The sequence below is a fragment of the Podarcis vaucheri genome (assembly GCF_965113315.1).
Source record: "Podarcis vaucheri genome assembly, chromosome: 10".
NCBI lineage: Eukaryota > Metazoa > Chordata > Lepidosauria > Squamata > Lacertidae > Podarcis > Podarcis vaucheri.
In genome coordinates this window covers 24,020,416-24,041,846 of record NC_138748.1, presented here as the reverse complement: position 1 = coordinate 24,041,846, position 21,431 = coordinate 24,020,416, and the positions used below count along the sequence as shown (strand labels likewise).

The 21,431-nt window shown below is 41.5% G+C and overlaps 1 protein-coding gene and 1 long non-coding RNA gene across 4 annotated transcripts in view; one reads left to right on the top strand and one right to left on the bottom strand.

Moving 5' to 3' along the window:
• Window positions 1-17,194, top strand: part of LOC309541761 — a 117,527-nt gene extending 100,333 nt beyond the window's left edge. The window contains exon 5 of the long non-coding RNA XR_014223902.1: window positions 17,170-17,194. This is a non-coding gene — a long non-coding RNA (uncharacterized lncRNA). The remainder of the gene's footprint in view (window positions 1-17,169) is intronic.
• Window positions 9,416-21,431, bottom strand: part of PDZRN4 (PDZ domain containing ring finger 4) — a gene marked incomplete at its 5' end in the record, with an annotated part of 229,183 nt that continues 217,167 nt past the window's right edge. For all 3 annotated transcript variants that reach the window (XM_082239554.1, XM_082239556.1, XM_082239555.1), the window contains 2 exons: window positions 9,416-11,603; window positions 17,758-17,874. In XM_082239554.1, coding sequence (XP_082095680.1) covers window positions 10,077-11,603; window positions 17,758-17,874 — 1,644 coding nt within the window. In that variant the 3' untranslated portion in view covers window positions 9,416-10,076. The remainder of the gene's footprint in view (window positions 11,604-17,757; window positions 17,875-21,431) is intronic.

The following is a 21,431-nucleotide window of genomic DNA, read 5'->3' as shown; positions in this document are numbered from 1 at the left end:
ACAGGAAATACAAATAGATCAGTTCTTATATACGTAATGTCCAAATAGAAGCTTTTTTGTGTTCCCCGTATGTCTTTATGAATACAAGTGTCAGACATGACAACTTTAAGAAGCAGTAAGGTAAAGGTAAAGGGACCCCTGACCATTAGGTCCAGTCGTGACCGACTCTGGGGTTGCAGCGCTCATCTCGCTTTATTGGCCGAGGGAGCCGGTGTACAGCTTCCGGGTCATGTGGCAAGCATGACTAAGCTGCTTCTGGCGAACCAGAGCAGCGCACGGAAATGATGTTTACCTTCCTGCCAGAGCGGTACCTATTTATCTACTTGCACTTTGACGTGCTTTTGAACTGCTAGGTTGGCAGGAGCAGGGACCAAACAACGGGAGCTCACGTAACTGGCTGTGTTTAACTATATGACTTCTTTATACATCATATAAACATACCTCTTTTCACATTATCACATTAAGTAGAAGCAATTAAAGACCAACATTTTGAACAGAAAATACAAATAGATCAGTTCTTATATACGTAATATCCAAATAGAAGCTTTTTTGTGTTCCACGTATGTCTTTACCAATACAAGTGTCAGACGCGACAACTTTAAGAAGCTGTACTTGCAGAAAATGAACTTTTTTCTTTATAATGTTCCACATATGCATTTGCAAAGTACAGTTGTTGTATGCAGTTGCTGTATGCAGGTATCAGATGAAAGATACAAAAGAGCTTAACATATTAGAGACATGGAACACGTGACACAAATATGAGTATGCACGGGTGACAAAGCCTGGCAGGGCGAAACAAGGTATTATTCCGGGACTCTTTGCCTTAAGCTCTTTCGTCTGATACCTGCATACAGCAACTGCATATAACAACTATACTTTGCAAAGGCATACAGTGGTGCCTCGCAAGACGAAAAGAATCCGTTCTGTGATTCTCTTCGTCTAGCGGTTTTTTCGTCTTGCGAAGCAAGCCCATTGACGGATTAGCAGATTAGCGCTATTAGCGGCTTTAGCAGCTTATTGGCTTATCGGATCAGCTGATAAGCGTCTTAGCGTCTTAAAAAGGGGGGGAGGAAAAAACCCCCGCAGGAACTCGCAAGACATTTTTGTCTTGCGAAGCAAGCCCATAGGAGATTCGTTTTGCGAAGTACCTCCAAAACGGAAAACACTTTCGTCTAGCGAGTTTTCCGTCTTGCGAGGCATTCGTCTTGCGGGGCACCACTGTATGAGGAACATTACAAAGAAAAAATTCATTTTCTGCAAGTACAGCTTCTTAAAGTTGTTGCGTCTGGCACTTGTATTTGTAAAGACATACGTGGAACACAAAAAAGCTTCTATTTGGACATTACGTATATAAGAACTGATCTATTTGTATTTCCTGTTCAAAATGTTGGTCTTTAATCGCTTCTACTTAATTTGATATGAGGTATGACATGAGGTATGTTTATATAATGTATAAAGAATTCATATAGTTAAACATAGCCAGTTATGTTGTGGGTGTTATTCTCACTGTCTCAGGAAGACAGAGACAGCTTTTGGAGGTGGATCAGGAGGAAAAGATTCAGGCACAGTCCTCTCTATCTCATGCTCAAGGCAGCCACCTCATTTTGTTAGCTGGTAGGGCTGGCTCTGCAACACTCCATTAATAATAATAATAAAAAATGTAGAGGGATTTGTTGATTTTTATAATGGGCAACAATCAGTTCTGTCCACAGGCTGGAATGAATTCCAAGAGATATAAATACTACCTTGTCTCACACAGGGTTTCTCAGTTGGATAAATGGGACTTTAGCATGAGTGGCCACTTGTCAGGGCTTTAGTTTTGCTTTAAATGTAGCTGTTGTTTTCCATAAATCAAAGGTAATAAGAATGATACTTTTCTGGGCAAAATATTTTTGTTAGGAAAGTGCACTGTAAGAATTTGCCGTGAGATTTTCAGACAAAATGTTGCTTAGAAATGTTTCCTTGCCCTCTTTCCCCCCTCCTCACCTCCAAAAAAAGGCCTCATTTCTGTTTCCTATCCGAGTAGTTGTAAATTACATACTGGAACAAGCTTGCCATTCACCATTCCACCCAGCCCTAGCCTGGGTAGAATACCCTAGCCTGGGGCCGAATAGCTGAGGTTGACTAAATTGCTTGTTGTGGCTTTCTGACTTGAAGCAAATGCCCCTACACAGCTCCACTTCAACATACATATTCAATAGCTTCCGAGAAGAAGGAATTGTGAAACTTTGGTGAGATGGGCATTCATTCTTGATGAACATATAAAAGTGAGCCAAAGCTGAACACCTTCCATATTCTCTAGTGCTACCTTGTGAATATGCTGGCTTTTAATTTTTGGAGAACTGTTTTAAGCAACATGTTTTGTATTTTTTAAAAATATATATGATTCCACCCTCCAGAAAAAGGTTAGTTCCAGCTTTTGAAAGCTCAACAGATAGGTCATTAAATAGCAACCCACTTTTCACTATTCACTGTGATCATTTTAGGACTATCTCCAATCAACATATGCTTGTCTATTATCAAGGTGCAACAGTGTAAAAAGAAGACCCTTTGTCTTATCAGTGAGGAAATGGTGTTGCTTTAGAAACCACACTTGAAATTAAATGGTGCAACATGTAAATATAAAACCTTTATAATAAAATGATACAGATGACATAGAAGTATATAAAAAATAGTTAGCAGGATGAATAATTCACTAACTATTGCATGGTATAAGTCGCTAACTAATGTGCGTTGCCTGCCATTTAATAGTGGATATATCTGAAGAAATATGGAAATTGGAATAGTTTAATAACTTTCTATATGAAAGATGATGAGACTGCCTAAATGATTAAAAGGGAGATATGTTATAATGAACTAAAGCCACTCGAGTGTAAGGTAATTTTAATTCAAACCTCCATCTGCTTATGTATAATTAAGACTCATTTAACAAGTTAATGCCTAACAGAGAGAACTGATAAGTTTGGTATTAAAGAGCTTAAGAGAAGTAAATTAAACTGTCGAGTTGGAGGAGCTCTCATTTTAATTTCCTACACCTGAACCTCAACCAAATCTTCTAAGGGGGCATTTCTTGACTCTGTCTAGGCAGCCAAGTAGTAAACCTGAAAAGAATGTAAGGGAACTAAAGCCAACTCTTTCAAATTCTTGATACCAGGGTCTTCTTCGGGAGGCTGAGGGAATTTTTGCCAACATGAATATTTATTTAGCCCAAACTGCTCACTGCCATAGCATCTATATGACATTAAGAAGATACTTTGCATGCTGTCAAAATATTTATGCATTGCAGATCTTGCCAGAGGGGTTAAACAAGCTAAAAAATATGGATTTCTTTGAAGTGCCAAAAAAGGAAAAAAGAAGCAGGAGATTTTGAATTCTATGATATTCCCACTGCCTTTATTTTGTTTATTTTGTTCTTTCTGCATACATCAAGGAAGTCCAGCAGTTAAATCCACGGCTCTTTTTCCATTTCTATTATACAATTTTAAATATCCCATTTTGTTTAAATTATATTTTCTTTTGAATCTACTGTAGGGATGGGCATTTCTTAAAATTCACGCCACTGCTTAAAGTTCTCCCCACCTTTTAAAGTTGTCAGCACAGCCAGCCTTGCTGCTAGCACTGAACGTGTCTTTTGAAAAGTATTTGCAAAGCAGGTCTGAGCTCCAGCCTTCACTGCTGGGTGGTTATCTCTGCCTGAATTAAGACAAAAGATCCAGTTGCTGACAAGCAGAGGCAGCAAAATGAAAGGACTGCAAAGTCTGCATGGTTAAATAATACTTGCAGGTTCTTAAGTGTTGGCTCTGCCTAGGCCCGGCAAAGATTCATAGGGATAAGTAGAGTTTGCCCCTGGGTGCCCCTGGAATAAAGACACAAGAAACATGTTGGGGGGTTTTACACGAGCCACAGCTTTATTTAACTACTAGGCGCTGCAGCCTCTGCTCATGTTGCTCACCAGCCCCATCCTGCTTTGCACTTTCTTACTCCTCAGCCTGCAATGTTGCTGAGACGAAAATGGCGGCCCTGATAACACAGTAGCAACTGAGCAGTATGGTTTCTGGGGGGCTGTTGTGGCCTGCCCTGGCTATTCCTCTGCTGCATGTCTGGTCCTGCCACCTGTGCCACTTGCTTGCTCACCTGCCTGCTGTTCTGTCATCGGGCTGCAATTGGTGTGGCCACCTATCATAGACCCTCCAAGTGTCCCTATTTCCCAGGGACAGTCCTGGATTTACAGAAGCTGTCCTGGTTTCTTGATTTGATCCCACAGTGCCTGGCTTTTCCTTAAAGGTAAAGGGACCCCTGACCATTAGGTCCAGTCGTGACCGACTCTGGCGTTGCGGTGCTCATCTCGCTTTATTGGCAGAGGGAGCCGGCGTAGTGTCATGTGGCCAGCATGACTAAGCCGCTTCTGGCAAACCAGAGCAGCACACGGAAATGCCGTTTACCTTCCCGCCGGAGAGGTACCTATTGATCTACTTGCACTTTGACGTGCTTTCGAACTGCTAGGTTAGCAGGAGCAGGGACCGAGCAATGGGAGCTCACGCCGTCGTGGGGATTCAAACCACTGACCTTCTGATCAGCAAGTCCTAGGCTCTGTGGTTTAGACCACTGCGCCACCCGCGTCCTATGACTTTTCTTTAGGGCATCCCTATTTTGACTGGAAAAATGTTGGAGGGTATGGAGTTAGGTGACCCCCGAGCCAAGGAGATAAGTAACCTTACAACCTTTAGAAGACATATGAAGGCAGCCCTGTATAGGGAAGTTTTTTTAAAAAAATGTTTAATGTTTTATTATGTTTTTATGTATGTTGGTGGGTGGTGGTTTCACAGAGAGTCCCCAAATATAAGTGTCTCTAGCATCCTGTGTTAGGCAGCAAAATGTGTTGGGCTGACTTTGCAGGTATTAATGGAGTTAGTGCCTCCTATTCTCAGCTGGTACCCAAGTGCATTCTGAGACTGGCATTGAATATTGCTAGTGAAAGCACCAGAAGATCCATAAGAGATGTGCTCTCCCTTGTCTGTCTTCCATGGCAGGTCATCTACCACAAAAGCAATGCAGTTTCTGAAAGCCAGGCTAGACTGGATCCTGATAATTTATCACATACATGCTAAGTGATGCTTATAGGAAGCCATTCGCAATCTCATGGGCCTATTTTACTAGTCTTCTTTGACTATAAGTTGTTAGATATAATGGGCAAGGTCTGAACATGCAGATGGCAATTTGCACTGCCCCAGACACGCTGTCATATCTGCGGGATGCATAAACGGCTTTAAAACATGTAGTTTAGCTTTAAAATATGGAGATCTAATCCCCATAATACTTTTTTTCTCGCAGCATAAATTTAAGACTTCAGTCTGAAGTATGGCAAATTCTAAAATTCTGGGTCCAATTATTTTAGCTTTACTGTTAGCAAAGGTTACTAAATGTGCTATTAATAATAAGAATAGTAAGTAGATACACTTCTTTACCATGCTCTGCAGTCCCAAAGGCTCCCAGAACAGCTTTCAGATCAATTAAAAAAAGTCAGGTTTACAATCTAAAAGACATGACAAAAAGCAAACAAAGTGGGGAAAAGGGCTGTGTACACACCATACATTTAAAAGCACACGAATCCCTCCAAAGAATCCTGGGAATTGGTTTGTTGATGGAATTGTAGCTATATGGGGGATAAACTAAAGTTCCCAGAATTCTTGTGCTTTTAATGTATGATATGTATGCAGCCGGGCACAGGAAGAGAAAATGCAAGCAGAGATAAAAATGCACTCAGGCACCAGCTGTTCTTATAATAATGGAAGAGGAACAGTTTGCATAGCCTCTCTTAAGCTGGCCCAAGACATTTTGTGGTGTGAAGCAAAGAACAAGTTTCCTGCTCTCCCCAATTCCATGTACAGAAGCCCACTGAGTTGGCTGTTGAATCTTACTCCTACCCTGGCAACAAGGTATAATTGTCCAGTGCAGGGCTAGTTTGAGAGGTGCACAACAGGCCAGTGGCTTACATATAGCTCTAAGGGCAAGCAGCTGTGTGTTTGTATGCTGCCCACCATCAGCTGCTGCCTGAAGCACATGTCTCATTTCGCCTGGTGGCAGAGCTGTTCGTATAGCCTGATGGAATGGCTGCAGCTAGGTGACAGTCGAGGGAGACCCAAAGGCAGCTGGTCTCTCAACAGAGCTAGTCCTACATCTTTAGAAACAGAAACTGGAGAGCAATACCAAGAAGTGGCCTCCATGGCCTAAGTCTGCAACTTCAGACAGTTATTAATCAGGTACTTTCATTTCATCCAGATGGAGCCTGAAACATGCTGTGTCTGCATGTTTCTTTGCTCTTTGGCAAGAGTTTGGGGTCTCTGAACAGGGATTTTTAATTTTTTTTTTTTACTAAAAAACCCCCAACCCCCTTAATTGCTGAAAATATAACATTCCTCAAATGAGAAATAAAAATCTGTTTTTTGTTAACTACACGAAATGAAGAGCTTTTAACTTGGCAATCACTAGTCTTCATCTAAGAGATATTAATAAGACCCCTTCCTAGCATAAGGGGCTCAAAGCAACTGCCTTCTTTTGCTATAGCCCAAATTTTATGTTGCATTTTTTTTTAATAAAACAACAATCAACATTAAATAGATTAGAACTGAAGCAGACCAATAAAACCTACATTGCAGAGAACTACTTAACATATATGCGTTCATGATAGCCAGCTGGAAGGTAAAACCCCAACAAAAATACAAAGTGTAAGGAAAATATTGGCATGAAGATTCCTGCATGAAAAATGCCTTTTGTCTGTGCAAGGCAGTTGTTTTCCCCACATAAATGTTGACAAGTAAAAACACACCAGTAAAAGTATCTCAGATTGCTAGTTCTTAGTAGAAAAAAAGTTTCTGGTGAATTTTCCAGTACAATCCTATACATGTCTATGCATACGTTAAGTCTCACTGAATGGGCTTACTCCCATGTACATAGGAGAGCAGCAGCTGTGGGAAAAGGCAACTTTCCGGCATGGGATCATTAGGACAGGAATTGAAAATAAACTGCTCCTATCATATTGCCATTACAGAAAACTATGGTGCAACTGTACTTGAAATACTGTGTGCAGTTCTAATTGAACCACCTAAAAAGGTATATAGAAAACACAACCAAAATGATCAAGGGGATGGAGTAAATGAGGAAAGTTTACAGCATTTGGGACTTTTTAGTTTAGAGCAGGGTTTCCCAAACTTGGGGTCTCCAGCTGTTTTTGGACTACAACGCCCATCATCGCTGACCACTGGCCCCCCTAGCTAAGGATGCTGGGAGTTGTAGTCCAACAACAGCTGGAGACCCAAGTTTGGGAAAACCAGGTTTAGAGAAAAGGCAAGGAAGAGGTGACAGGATAGAGGTTTATAAGATTATGCACGGCATGTAGAAAGTGGATCCAACAAAGCTGGAAGATTCAGGACAACTAAAAAAGTACTTATTCACGCCACACATATTTAATATGGAACTCGCTCCAACAGGAGGCAGTGAGGGCCATCAACTTGGATGGCTCTAATAATAATAATAATAATAATAATAATAAATAAATAATTTATTATTTATACCCCGCCCATCTGGCTGGGCCTCCCCAGCCACTCTGGGCGGCTTCCATAAAAACCAAAAATACAATAAAATATCACACGTTAAAAACTTCCCTGAACAGGGCTGCCTTAAGATGTCTCCTGAATGTCAGGTAGTTGTTTATCGCTTTGACATCTGCTGGAAGGGCGTTCCACAGGGCGGGCGCCACTACCGAGAAGGCCCTCTGCCTGGTTCCCTGTAGCTTTGCTTCTCGCAATGAGGGAACCGCCAGAAGGCCCTCGGCGCTGGACCTCAGCGTCCGGGCAGACTGATGGGGGTGGAGACGCTCCTTCAGGTATACTGGACCGAGGCCGTTTAGGGCTTTAAAGGTCAGCACCAACACTTTGAATTGTGCTCGGAAACGTACTGGGAGCCAATGCAGGTCTTTCAAGACCGGTGTTATATGGTCTCGGCGGCCGCTCCCAGTCACCAGTCTAGCTGCCGCATTCTGGATTAGTTGTAGTTTCTGAGTCGCCTTCAAAGGTAGCCCCACGTAGAGCGCATTGCAGTAGTCCAAGCGGGAGATAATCTAATCTAAAAGAAGATTAGACAAATTGATGGAGGACAAGGCTATCAGTGGCTAGTAGGCACAATGACTAGGTTCTACTTCCACTGACAGAGCCTCTGAGTGCCAGTTGTTGGGAGTTGCAAGTAGGCAAGGTGTGGTCAAGGTGCTAGCATCTGGTTGGCCACTGTGAGAACATAATACTGTACTAGATGGGCCACTGGCCTGATTCAGCAGGCTTGGCTTACTTTCTTAGTAGGATTCCATCCTAAGTCTAGCAGGTGGTTTAACGTGGCGGCAGGTGGCTAAGCAGGTAAGCTGCACGTTTAATGTGCATTTTTCTTTTTCTTTTTTAAAAAAGCATGGACTTAGATGCCTTTGAGTTAAACTCTTGAAATCAGAAAGATGGCTTAGAAGTAAAAGAAGTGCTGCCTCAATATTTTATATTCTTTTTGCTTTGTTTTGTTTTGATCTTAAGACATTAGTAATTCTTTAACAGTAGACCAGAGAACTGACATGTCTTGTGCAGTTTGTTTCAAGGCAATCTTTTCCCAAGCAACTGGTGTCGATTTTTAATGCTGAACACAGCATTTTTAGCATGAAAACCTGTTAAAAGAGAAAAAGACATGACACATTTCATGTTTCCATTGATCTCACAGGGAAAAATAAAAGTGCTTTTTTGCAACCGAAAACCAATTTTCTTCCAGGAAGGGATAGAAGGGGCAAAAAAAAATGTTATTCGACTGGAAAGCATATCACGTTATTTTCCCAAACATATCTCAATTACATATTTATGACTATTTATTATCCACCAACATTGCAGAATGAAGTTTTGCCTGGTGTGATAAAAGTTTGCTACAGTTATTGCCTTCATTTTCTGATTGCTTTGGGCTCATTACTTGTACAGGCTGAATATTAAGTCTGCCAATAATGATAGCAGAATTGCATTATTTTATTATGCTTTAGCACTCCTACCTCACTTCTCATTTTTTTCATTAATAAATTAAGGATTTTCAGGCCTAGAAAAACTATATGCACTGTTTCATATACCACACAACAACTGTAGGTTGAGTACTGAGTCCACAATCACCAGAAGCAACAACTGACCCTTTTTCTGATGTGAAACTAACTACTGGGGTTCCTGCCTTAAAATAATCTGCCCAACCCAGCAATATTATAGAAAATCTGCTGAAAACTAGAAGAGAGTAAATAAGCATTCATAGGAATGCTCATAAACTAGTTCACATATTTGACATTTTAAGCAGAGTTCTCAAATATCATGTATGCAAGTGGAATTTAAATTAAAATCAAAGGAGCCCTTGATCATTTTTCTTAAAGATAAGAAATAATTTATTTCTCTTCAGTCTTCACAAATACCACATATCACCTAGCTACACAACCAATGCCATTAACATATCACTGAAGAGTTTCTTACCAACACTTTACTTGGACAAAGACAATTGCAATTTAAAAATTACTGTACAATGTGCTGTTGGATAAAATGCAGTTCTTGAGCTTCATGAGGAGATGTGGCATGTGGTTTAGAAACAGACAGAACATACAATGTTAAAAAATTTAAACTGCCAAAAAGCAAGAGTAAGGTAGAAAGGATTTTGTTTTGGCATTGTAGTTTTAGTAAAGTATTAAAAAAGAAATCTAGAGGAAAAGACCCGGTTTTTAACTTCCAGTACATAAAATTGGATACGAAAGTAATCAGTTCCTCCTTTTTAAGTTTTGCTTTTTCCTTAAAATAGAAATCAATATTATGAATATATTGCAGAGTAAAGAAAGACTGCAAAATTACCACTTAACGAAAATACTATTGTATGAAAAACCAAATGTAAATTTACCAAGTAATTTGCTTACAAAAAAGATCAAACTATAAACAGTCACAAAATATATAAAAAATGCCACTTTGAACGAGGCAATTGTACTCTACCGAAACTGGTAGTAGACTTTCTTTTTTTTTCCAGAATAGACATATTCATACTGTAGTAACTGATAAAAAAGCATTGTGTACTTTTGTGTCGTCCGGAGATTTAGCACCATGTGTCATAAGTTCCTGGATAGTCATCCAGTTGTCCAAGATCTTCTTGTTCCTCTTTTTCATCATCTTTTTGTGACTGAGTTCAATGATGTTAATTTCCTTTTTGCCCTCACTGCTGCTTTGAGGGCTCTCTTTAAGACACTCCAGTCTGCTACGCATCATGTATTCCCGCCGCCGCCTCTGCTCCTTGGCTCGCACCAGGTGCTGCTTCCGTTCCTCTTTGCTCCAGTAACGACCCATCTTCATTTCGCTCATTGTATCATCATCTGTCGTCATCCCGCTGCGCTCCTCTTTAATCTTTAAGGCACGTTCTTTCAGGATTCTGTCTCTGACAGGTCTTTTGGTGATATACCTCGTCCCGTCGCTCCTTATTTTCACTTTCCACTCCATCTTGGGCTCCGTACACTTCTGCGAATCCTTGCACATGTTCACCAGGCTGAGCTGGCTCTGGGCGTATTCCACAGCAGATTTCTGCTGTATCAGCTGCATATAGCTTTGATAATGCTTAGCGTGTGCAGGGATATTCCCATACCTGTATGAGGAGCCATGGTATGGGGACAAATAAGGAATCTGCTCGGGGCTCTGCCTTTCTTGCTCTGTCGATTTGCTACTTTCTGAAACCGTTTCCTTCTCCTCGACAGAACTGTTTTGTTCAGCAGCTTTGGTTTTGTTTGGCGTTGTCTCCCTGCCACTCTGCCTCGAAGACAACTGGTTAGCCACAATGGTACTCCTGAGGTTTTTCCTATTGGTGATGCTAATCATCCGCTGGAGAGAACTGTCAGGGGATCGCTCCACGTTCAACGGAGTGCTTCTGCAGCTCTCTGCTGTGTTGTAAGCGCTGGAACTGTCTTTGTCCGATTTCTCTGGGTGCTCGATGATGTCGTCCAGTTTCCCCCCTGGAAGGTCTATACTGGTGTTATAGTTCCTGAACGTACCACCCTGCAGTGCCCAAATGTCTCCGTACTGGTCTTTCACTTTTTGAAGCCGGTGAGCCTGCATGATGCTCTGACACTCGAGCTCAATGTTCCTCAGTTCCTCATTGAGCAGCTGCAGCTCATGCTCCACCCCGTCCTTTTTCCTTCGGTTGCACTCTATGGTACTGCTTGAGTAATACAAGTCATACTCGCCGTGCTTTCGGATCTTACACTTGAGTTCCAGCAGCTGGCGAAACCTTTCGCAGTCCTCCTCCTGGTTACCAACAAAATCAGACTCAATGTATTCCCCAGACACTACGCTCTTGTTGCACTGGAGCTCGAGGCTTCCCAGAGTGTCCGGGCTCTGCCTCAGTTCCTGCTGGGTCTCTGGGGTCAGCTTGTTCTGCTCTTCTGGTGCATTTTCTTGCTCTGAGCTCTCATCGTTGCGCTGGCTTTCGTCAGTGGGGCCCACTCCACTGTCTTTCTCGTTGTTGTTAGATGATGAGGTAGCAGTATCTGTTGTGCCGTCTTCCTCTTCGTGCTTTTTGGGCTATAAAATCAAAACGGCCCACAATTAATCTTTATCACAGGTAATAAATTAAATATCTTAAATCAAGTTCTCTTCTCTATAGTCACGCCCACCCTGTGGAACACCCTCCCATCAGATGTCAAACAGGTAAACAATTGCACAACTTTCTGAAGACATCTGAAGGCAGCCCTGTATAGTGAATTTTTTTAAAAAATGTTTTATTGTGTTTTTATAAATGCTAGTGCCCGGGGCAACTCAGTCAGATGGGTGGGGTACAAATGAATAAATTTATTATTACACTGCTGGCAGCACCTGCATACTTGTGGAAGTGAACTTCCTCCTGTGCAAATGGGAGAGAGAGAGAGTTTTGAATTTGGAACAGGAACAACTGCATTCAAACCTTGGCTCAGTTATGGATTTACTGATGTGACCTCAGACAAATCACATTGTCTTGGCCTTTGTTCTTCTTTCTGTATATCATGTGAATAATAGCGATCTAAGTTAAAGAGTTGCTACGATGACCAAAAAGCCCCTCAACTGATTGGCATGTACATTTCTATCAGCATGTCTTGAATGCAGCCCTTCAGACCACTTCTCCAAACCACTCCTAAAACCACACTCCCTCTTCCCAGGCCAAAGCTCTCACCAGCCCTGCTCCATGGCCTCCTTTCATGCTGCCAACTTGCTACAGGGCCTAGTCCAAAGTGTTGGTGCTAACAAATAAGGCCTATACAGCTCAGGATTAGGTTACTTAACAGGCTACCTTTTGCTTTATATACCCCAGCATCTGGAATCTGCAGAAGATCTTCTTCTGCAAGTTCTAAACATCTCAGCAGCCTGCTGTACAGTAATACAACAGTTAACAAGGGCAGTGGGGTATGGGGGGGGGGGACACCAGCATAGAATATTGTAGGTGGATAGTATTTTCTGTGTTAGTTACTATCAGGGCTTTTCCCCCAACCAGAACTTGCTGGGCACCTCTCAGGTGAGTGCCATTGCCATTCTAAGAGAAAGAGGAAGGTGTTCATGGTGAGTTCCGGTACCTCTTTTTCTAGAAAAATAGCACTGGTTGCTGTGTTTTATTATAATAACATATATAAACATTTTTTTCTACTCTGTCAACCACTCTGGGAACATACAGGGCATACATTTTTCACTGAGAAGAAAACTGTGCTAGCAGATATTTGAACTTGGATGTGCATTCAATGCATGTTCATGTTCTGTATAGTCCTCTCTCCACTTAGCTTGTGCAAGACTGCATATCCAGCTGCCAAATATATATACATTTACATATACAGTGGTACCTCGGGTTAAGAACTTAATTCATTCTGGAGGTCCGTTCTTAACCTGAAACTGTTCTTAACCTGAGGTACCACTTTAGCTAATGGGGCCTTCCACTGCCGCCACTGTGCAATTTCTGTTCTCATCCTGAAGCAAAGTTCTTAACCCGAGGTACTATTTCTGGGTTAGCGGAGTCTGTAACCTGAAGCATATGTAACCCGAGATACATACATGTGTGTGTCTGTATTGCACTGGCAGAATAAAAGCCAAGAAAGGTTTGTAATACCAGCCAAACAACATCAACAACAACCCTTAACAGAAATTGACCCTGGTGGATTACCACCGCCCTATCCCTATTGATGAATTTCAAATTATACTAGGAATGCCATCCACAGTGATGGGAATACTATTTGTACCTTGGGTGCTATTATAACAGATATTTGTGTTCACACTGGCTGTGTACTAGTAGAAACTGGCACCATGGTGTGCTCTGCTAAGAAGCACATCTTTTTCAAATGCTAGCTATAATTGTGGCATGCAGTTGGCAGTAATTCTGTATAGCTGACTCGGGTGTCATAGGCTGAGGGCCCAATAAGGTAGTTTGCCTGCCAAATTTGTAAAGGATGTATTTGTCACTGGTGGTTGCCAATCCAGATAATGTGTTTTACACACACACACACACACACACACACACAGTATCTCTTGCTCTCATCTGCTGCACTCCTAATGATTTTGTAGAAAATTGCTAATAGAGGTTCTCCATTTCGAATATACCAGTAAGGGGATTATATGTGTCACTGTATTTTCCTTCGGAAAACATCTAGTTAAACTCTAGTCTCCCATATAGTTAAAACAAAATGGTCTGCCTTCTTTGGCCATTATGTCAAACATTTTTGTGGATCCCTTTTAACTCACCCTCCATTAACTGCACCTATTTATTTCACCTCTAATGCTAACAGCATTATGTGTCAGAGCAGTGAAGAGGGGCATGTTTTCTCCCACTCCGCCCCCCACAACTAAATAGTGAAGTCATTTTGTCCCATTTCCCTTACACAATTTTCATCCAAAGTGTGCATAGTCTATTTACAATAAATCTAAGTGCACACAGCACCAGGCAAATGTGCTTTCTCCTTTAAGAGGTGTAATTACACAATTAAGCATAATGGCTAGTAATAATAAAACACGATGTGGGAAAATATAGGGTACCCATAACAGGAAACAAAACTCTATGAGGCTACACTGTTAGTAATTGCTATTTTCCCTCTACCTAGACAGACAATGATGGACAAGGCAGGGGAATTAGCGACATACACATAAAGCCTCATTATTACCTTCAAGAGTGCAAGCCTACCAGCTAGTCTTTTATGCACAGTTGTTAGAATAAATTGATGCCAATAGGTCACAACAGTTAGAATAAAAGCAATTAAAGTGTGTTGGAGTGTAAACTAAACTAAAAATGAAATCAAAAAGTTGACGGAAGGGTCTACCTGGCCAGTTCTGAGCCACTACGTTGATGCCTTAGTGTGTCTGTCATTAGGATTCTCAGTGAGTGCTTGACAGATACCCATGTGTTTGCTGATAATATAGCTGAGCTACAATTCTAATGCTCCCTCCCATGTTGTACAATTTTCAGCAAGCAAGAGTGTTAAAGTTTCTAAAATGAGAATGGTAGAATCTAAAGTTTGCCTTAAGACATGGCCTTTGGCCTGTTTTCCACTATGAGGAATACTCTATGTGTATGATAAATGGTTCATATATATATCTGTAAGTTCTAGGGCTCAGCCTTGATATTAGCCTGTTGGAGACTTGTCCCACACTGACCCACAGTTGTCTATCATACATAAGACTCTCTCCCTCCAGATGTCTCGATTCACAGTTGTTGATTCTATACTGTGACTGTATTTTGAAGTCAACAATTAATGAGAAGGTCCAGATGAAATCTGCTGTATAGATCCTAGCCCAACCACAGCCATTGCTCAGCTTGAACTTGATACATCAGAGGCAATTTGTTAAATACCTGTCAATCTTTGGGATTAAAAGTAGGTGTGTTGCACATTGTCTCTCCCAGGGAATGAGCAGTGTGGGTCAGTGCAAACATCAGCAGCCATACACAGAAAAAAAGATTCCTCTGTAATGCTAATTTCATGCCTGGCATCTATCACAATATAGAGCAGGGGTTGGCCCCAAAGACCAAACGTGGGCCTTGTCCTAATTTAATGGTGGTGAGGAGACTGGAAACAGGAGGGTAGGAGAGGAAAAAGGGGAAAAGGGTCAATTGGAAGGTGGTGTGTGTGTCATTGGGGTAGCTCCTGCAGGTAAGTGGCCAGCCTTGACCTCTGAAAAGAGTGGGCTGTCCCTTCCCTGGCAGGTTGGTGGGCATGAAGGAAAGTGACCTGCACAGTTTGGCTCTGCCCTGCCCATCACTGCCTGTGCAGTCCCCAACAGATTATCCCTGAGGGAATGCTGCCCTCAGAGGGGAAAAAGGGGTTATCCAGCCCTGATTCTATTTCTTGTGCTGGTACAGTTTTCCTGAATTTCCTAACAAACATGCTATGACCAGCGGTTGAGGGAGCTGCCTTTTAAAAAGGCATTGTTAACTTCAACTACCGTATCGCTCTATAGGGTGCACCAGACCATAGGGCGCACCTAGTTTTTTGGGGGGGGAAATAAAGAGGGGGGAAAAGATCCCCCCCCCCAGGGATCCATCCCGCTGGCTGTCTTGGCTTCCTCTTTAGCCATGGGGCTGGGGCAGGGTAAGCCCAAGCTTCCCCCGACCCCAGCCCCCAGAACGGGTCCGGGAGCAATGGCAAGGTTGTGTGCAACCTCGCCGTCGCTCCTGGAGCTTGTCGGGCTGGGGGCTTGAGGATAGCTGCCCGAAGCCCGGGGTGCGCAGCGCTGCGCTCCCCGGGTTTTGGGCTGCAGGCTGCTATCCGCAAGCCTTGGGAGCCTGGCAGGAACTCCCGCTGCGCTCCAAAGGCTTGCGGATGTCTTCCTGAAGCCTGGAGAGCGAGAGGGGTCGGTGCGCACTGACCCCTCTTGCTCTCCAGGCTTCAGCGAAAGCCTGCATTCGTTCCATAGGACACACACACATTTCCCCTTCATTTTTGGAGGGGCAAAAGTGCGTCCTATAGAGCGAAAATATTGTACATTTTAAAAAACAACAACCCTGTTGCTGAGGGGTGTAAAAAGAACAACAGAGTAAATATGCATTCCAGAGTTAAGGTCCGCCTCTTATCTGGCAAGCATTGGTGTGAATGTGACGCAGTAAGATTGAATAACAAGAGCCATGTTTTACAGCGTAACCAGTTGATTCCTTTCTTTGTTCAAAATGAACAATTTCAGCACAGAACATGTCGTATTAATTGTTCTTTATGGGTGCAAATCTCAATGCTTCATGTCACTAATTAACCCACATTATGAAGGTTTGTGGGAGAATGCAGAACTGAGAGAGAAAAAGTGCCTTTGATTAAGCTAATAGGATTTGGGTGAACTGACTCTAATTCAGCAGTATTTATTACCACTGAGAAGACATGAGCTAGTCCCACCACTGCATTTATTAATCTCTATGCAGGATCTTTCAAGAAGATTAAAAGCACTACACGGTCACTAGCCAATCTTCCGTGTCATTTTATTTACTATTTACCTATTTACCTTGTTCTACAGCCTCAGGAAGCTCTAAAATGGCTTGCAAAACATTCTCACAATAAAATCTAATTCAAGTCCAGTATCGGGAACAACAGCAACCCTGTGCTTATACGGAGCCACGTTTACTTTTTCTTCTGCCCTCACCCTTGGTCTTTCCCTGTCCTAGGACCCTTGTACCTATGGGACCGCCTCTCCTGCTTTGCCCCACGGAGGACCGTAAGGTCCATAAATAGCAACACCCTAGAGGTCCCAGGCCCTAAGGAAGTTAGATTAGCCTCATCCAGAGCCAGGGCCTTTTCAACACTGGCCCCGGCCTGGTGGAACACTCTGTCTCATGAGACCAGGGCCCTGCAGGATCTGATTTCTTTCCACAGGGCCTGTAAGACAGGAGTTGTTCCGCCTGGCCTTTGGCTTTGAATCAATTTGATTCCCTCCCCCTCTTTCTTTTTTCCTTCCTCCTGTGATGAGGCTGCATTTTAATGTTTTAATGTTGTATTTTAATCATGTTTTTAAAGTTGTATTTCAATCAATTTGATTTTATTCTTGGTTGTTAGCTGCCCTGAGCCCGGTCTTGGCTGGGGAGGGTGGGTTATAAATACTTTTTAAAAAATTATTATTATTATTATTATTATTATTATTATTATTATTATTTCTCTACTAGGCAAGAGCTCTCATTGAAGACACCAAACTTCACTTGGCAAGTCTTCCCATACTGGCACCAGTTCTCACTGAAGATTCCTGAGGCAAAGGAATGGGACCAAACAACTGAAACTTGCTCACCCCCATGATATCCAGGCCTGTGTGTGTGGAAATCAGTCTTGGTTCTGAGGGTTTTGTTTTTTTTTGGTTTTTTTTTTTTTGGATGAGGTGGTGGAATATATCAGGGGAGATGTGTGCTTAATGGCTGGAGAGGTGGAATGCGCAAATGCTGAGTAAAACAAAGAGAAGAAAAATGTTTGTGAATTGGCAGGGCATTGCTTAGGAAGGAGGGGAGTGGGCAAACCAAATTAATCTGTTGGAAAAGTAAAATAATAGGAATGCAAAAATGTATTAAAATCCTGACCTTCCTCCTCCTCACGTTTCGCCTTACACTGCAGATAGACCCGCCCCCTCATTTGTCACTATTTGTGGCATGTTAATGGCAACGCTCTACCGAAGCCTAGGAACAAAATTTCTAAATTTATCATTTGATTCCTTGTTTATTAAAAACGTGAAGCTAGTAACATTTCAGACTCTGTGTCAAGCCTACCTGCTCCACTTCATTGCCTGCGTATTGCACTGCTTCATTATGCGGTTCTTCCAACATTTCCAAGTTTAACTCCTCTATGAATTCGTTCCTTTCATCATCCAGCCATCCTTCTTCCAGCTGTAAAGAATATATTAGTACATTACTTTCGGTTAGTGGGGAATGCATGCTAAAATAAGGTAAACCCAAATGGCAATGCCTGACTAGTTCTTTTTTTATCATAATGACTCTCTTTGGAATACTGTGGTCTTGGAGCTCATCTCTCAAAAAGGCAGGGGGGGAGAAATGATCATTAAAAAAATTGGACTCTTAGGCCTTTTATCCCTTTTTGAAACATATCACCGATTTTCTCTCATAATGAGGAGGATTGCATGCACAGAACATCATTTCCTTTCAAAATGTGCAGAAGGCATACTGCATAATACCGAAGCTGTCATGTTCTTTACTTCTAAGGGTACCAGCTTAAAAGAATCCAGAGATACTAATATATGGCCATGAGACAATTGGCTTCTTTCTCCCTAACAACCTCCACCCCAGTGTTATGCCTCACTGCCTGAACCACAACAACATCCTCATTGTGTATTTCAATCACATTTGTCTTATTGATTTCTCAGGTAAACTTCCAGCAGCAGCAGCAGCTACAACCACAACAACTACAACAACAAAAGAGTAATTGATTGACAATGTGCCTTTAAGGCATGTTTTGTTTTCCAGCTGTTCCTTAGGGATGCTTTTTTTAAAATAATAATAATAATAAATAAATCAGGAAGTACTACTTTAAAATATGTTGGTAAACTAACTTGCCTAAAACAGAATGAAGCCAATTCTGGACAATTTAACCCAGAGCATTTTCTGTGTGCTTCTGAGTAAACTTTTCTGTGTAGAAAGCTGAGGGGGGGGGAAATACATATAGTAGGAAAGAGGAATACTAGTGTCAATATTCTTCGTATCAATTGGATAAGTTGAAAGAGTTTTTGGTAAATAAATCCAGCCATCCTTGCTGGATTAAGAAGTAGGCACTCAGGAGTTAGATTGTCCCTGTTTCAAGTTCAGGGCATGGATATTAGACAAGAATTGTAATGGATATCAGATTAATCATATTTGCTGCTGGTTGCTTCCTATTTGTCAGAAACTACTTTGTTAACAACAGTTTTATTCTACTAGATCCTTAATGTGCCTTAACTTGTTTTTTTTATTTTACTGAAAGAAAACCTAAAGCATGTAGAGACATGGGACACATTTCCTGTTTTTTAAATCGTTAGTTCAGATGAACATAATCAGAATAGGGCAATTTCCAATCTCTATGTCTAACCCTCTATACCCATAACTTTCATTGTATTGTCACTGAATGGTGAATGATAGCTTGGGAAGAATCATAGGAAAATATGTAGCTGACATACTCATAATACTCTTGTCTTAGATTAGGCAAGAATATCTTAATGATGATTATATAAAGATTGGTGGGTTTTTTTCTTCGCTAAAATACATGTATGAGAAAATGAAAATTTACAGTACTGCAAAAAAAGAATACTCTCAATGATGACCCTCCTTCAAAACATCGATCTAGAACATCATTTCTATGTCAAAGATTGTAATTACAAATTATCTACAAATCTGAGCTCACAGGCAAATATAGAAATTCAAAACAGCAATATTTTATAAAGATTATATATACATGTATATATTTACAGTGCTTATATTCTGAGGTTAGCTTTTTAACAGCACTATCCTATGAATGTCTACTCAAATGTAAGCTCCACCGAGTTTTGTGGGACTTACCGTACTCCCAAGTATGTGTACATAGGATTGCAGCCTAAGTCAGTGTTTGACTTCAGACAATGCAAGTACTTAGTCACATGCTTAATTTAGGCTGTAGTTCTATACACACTTAAGCTACACTGAGAGTATGGTCCAAGACCACCCAGAGAACTTCATGGCTGAACTGGGATATAAACATGAGTCTCCCCAGCCTTAGTCCAATACTCTAACCATTACACCACATCAAAAGTGCTTCTAGATCCCACTCCTGGCAGAATTAGCATAGTTGAAACAGTAACTGTAACAGGATGTGCAATCCCATTGCGGGAATTTAGAGCTACTTTTGTTATTTTGTATCAACCACAACCATGATGGCCATGCGAATTTTGCTAGCAATAAGCATGGGCTGAAATGGGTGATTTGTACTTGACTGTAAATTGTATCCATAAAACACTATGTCTGGATGTGCCATTGCTGTACAGTGGTACCTCGGGTTAAGAACTTAATTCGTTCTGGAGGTCCGTTGTTAACCTGAAACTGTTCTTAACCTGAGGTACCACTTTAGCTAATGGGGCCTCCCGCTGCCACCACCGCCGCTCGATTTCTGTTCTCATCCTGAAGCAAAGTTCTTAACCTGAGGTACTGTTTCTGGGCTAGCAGAGTCTGTAACCGGAAGCATATGTAACCTGAAGTGTCTGTAACCCGAGGTACCACTGTACTTTCTCGGTCACTTCTGTGCCTTGATAATTTCTGTGTCTAACCAAGAAGCTTGGAAACCAATGCCTTCCAGATATGCTTTGCAAATTAGGATAACATCTTTTCTTTTCCCTTGACCGTTTTATCCGCACAAGAGAGGCAAGAAGAGACTAATGCTAGGCCCCAGGTAGTCATTGTTTGTTGTACAACTGAATCCCGAAAGACAGATGCATCACTGATATAAAACCCCTTAAGAGCCTATAAGCAGAATGTTTCAGCAAGCCATTTATAGTTTCAGAAAGTTATCTAAGCCTACAAGAGCCACAGCCAAGCTACATAAACCTGAGGTGAATTGCTTTCCTCTGCCATACTATACAGCTGCTTTTATCAGCACCATTTAGAATGTATAAGACTATAAAGGAAATATATGCTTCGAACTGTGATCCTCTATAACTACACTAGTCAAAGGAAGGCTTTCAGGTGACATTGAATTACATTTATTCAATGTAATTTATAGAGATTGTGCAGTTACCAGTGCTGAAAAATATCAGATCAATAACACAAGAAACAAGTGGCAATATAACCAACTTTGCCTGAACCAAAGACAGATGGATACAACAGGGGCAACAGAACGTCCTTTTTGCTTTGTAGCAGGATATAAAAGGAAGCACAACTAGGTGTTTTTCTTCCACTTTTCTCCCTCTTCCTTTTAGGAATCTGCATACTAACTCTGCCTTCCAAAATATGGAAACGTTTTCACAAAGCAGCAGAACCGTTTTCAGTCAATGAATGATGGTTATTCATATTTGCTACAGACCTTCAAAAATACGATTAGTTCCAAACTGCGTGTGAACATGATATTGTAATCCCATGTACAGTTTAATACTTGGTTTGCTGTGCAGTGAAATGTCCTTGTACTTATAAATATTCTGGAAATCTGACATGTGGAAATCAGAAAAGCAGCCCATATTGGAATTTCAGACCAACTTAGATCATATGAGAAATCAACATGCGTTTTCTGCTACATATGGGCAATTTCAATATTTCTTTGTGTTTGGTTGTGTATTCTACTAGACAATCAGCTGTGTTCTTATAGGTATGTATGATTTTAAAGGCTCATTCAGCTAGTACAGTGGTATTCAAGCTCCCTTTAACTTTGCATCTGCAGCTACAAAACAGTAAAGGCCATCTATTCTCATTTTCTCTATTCTGACAGGAACTTC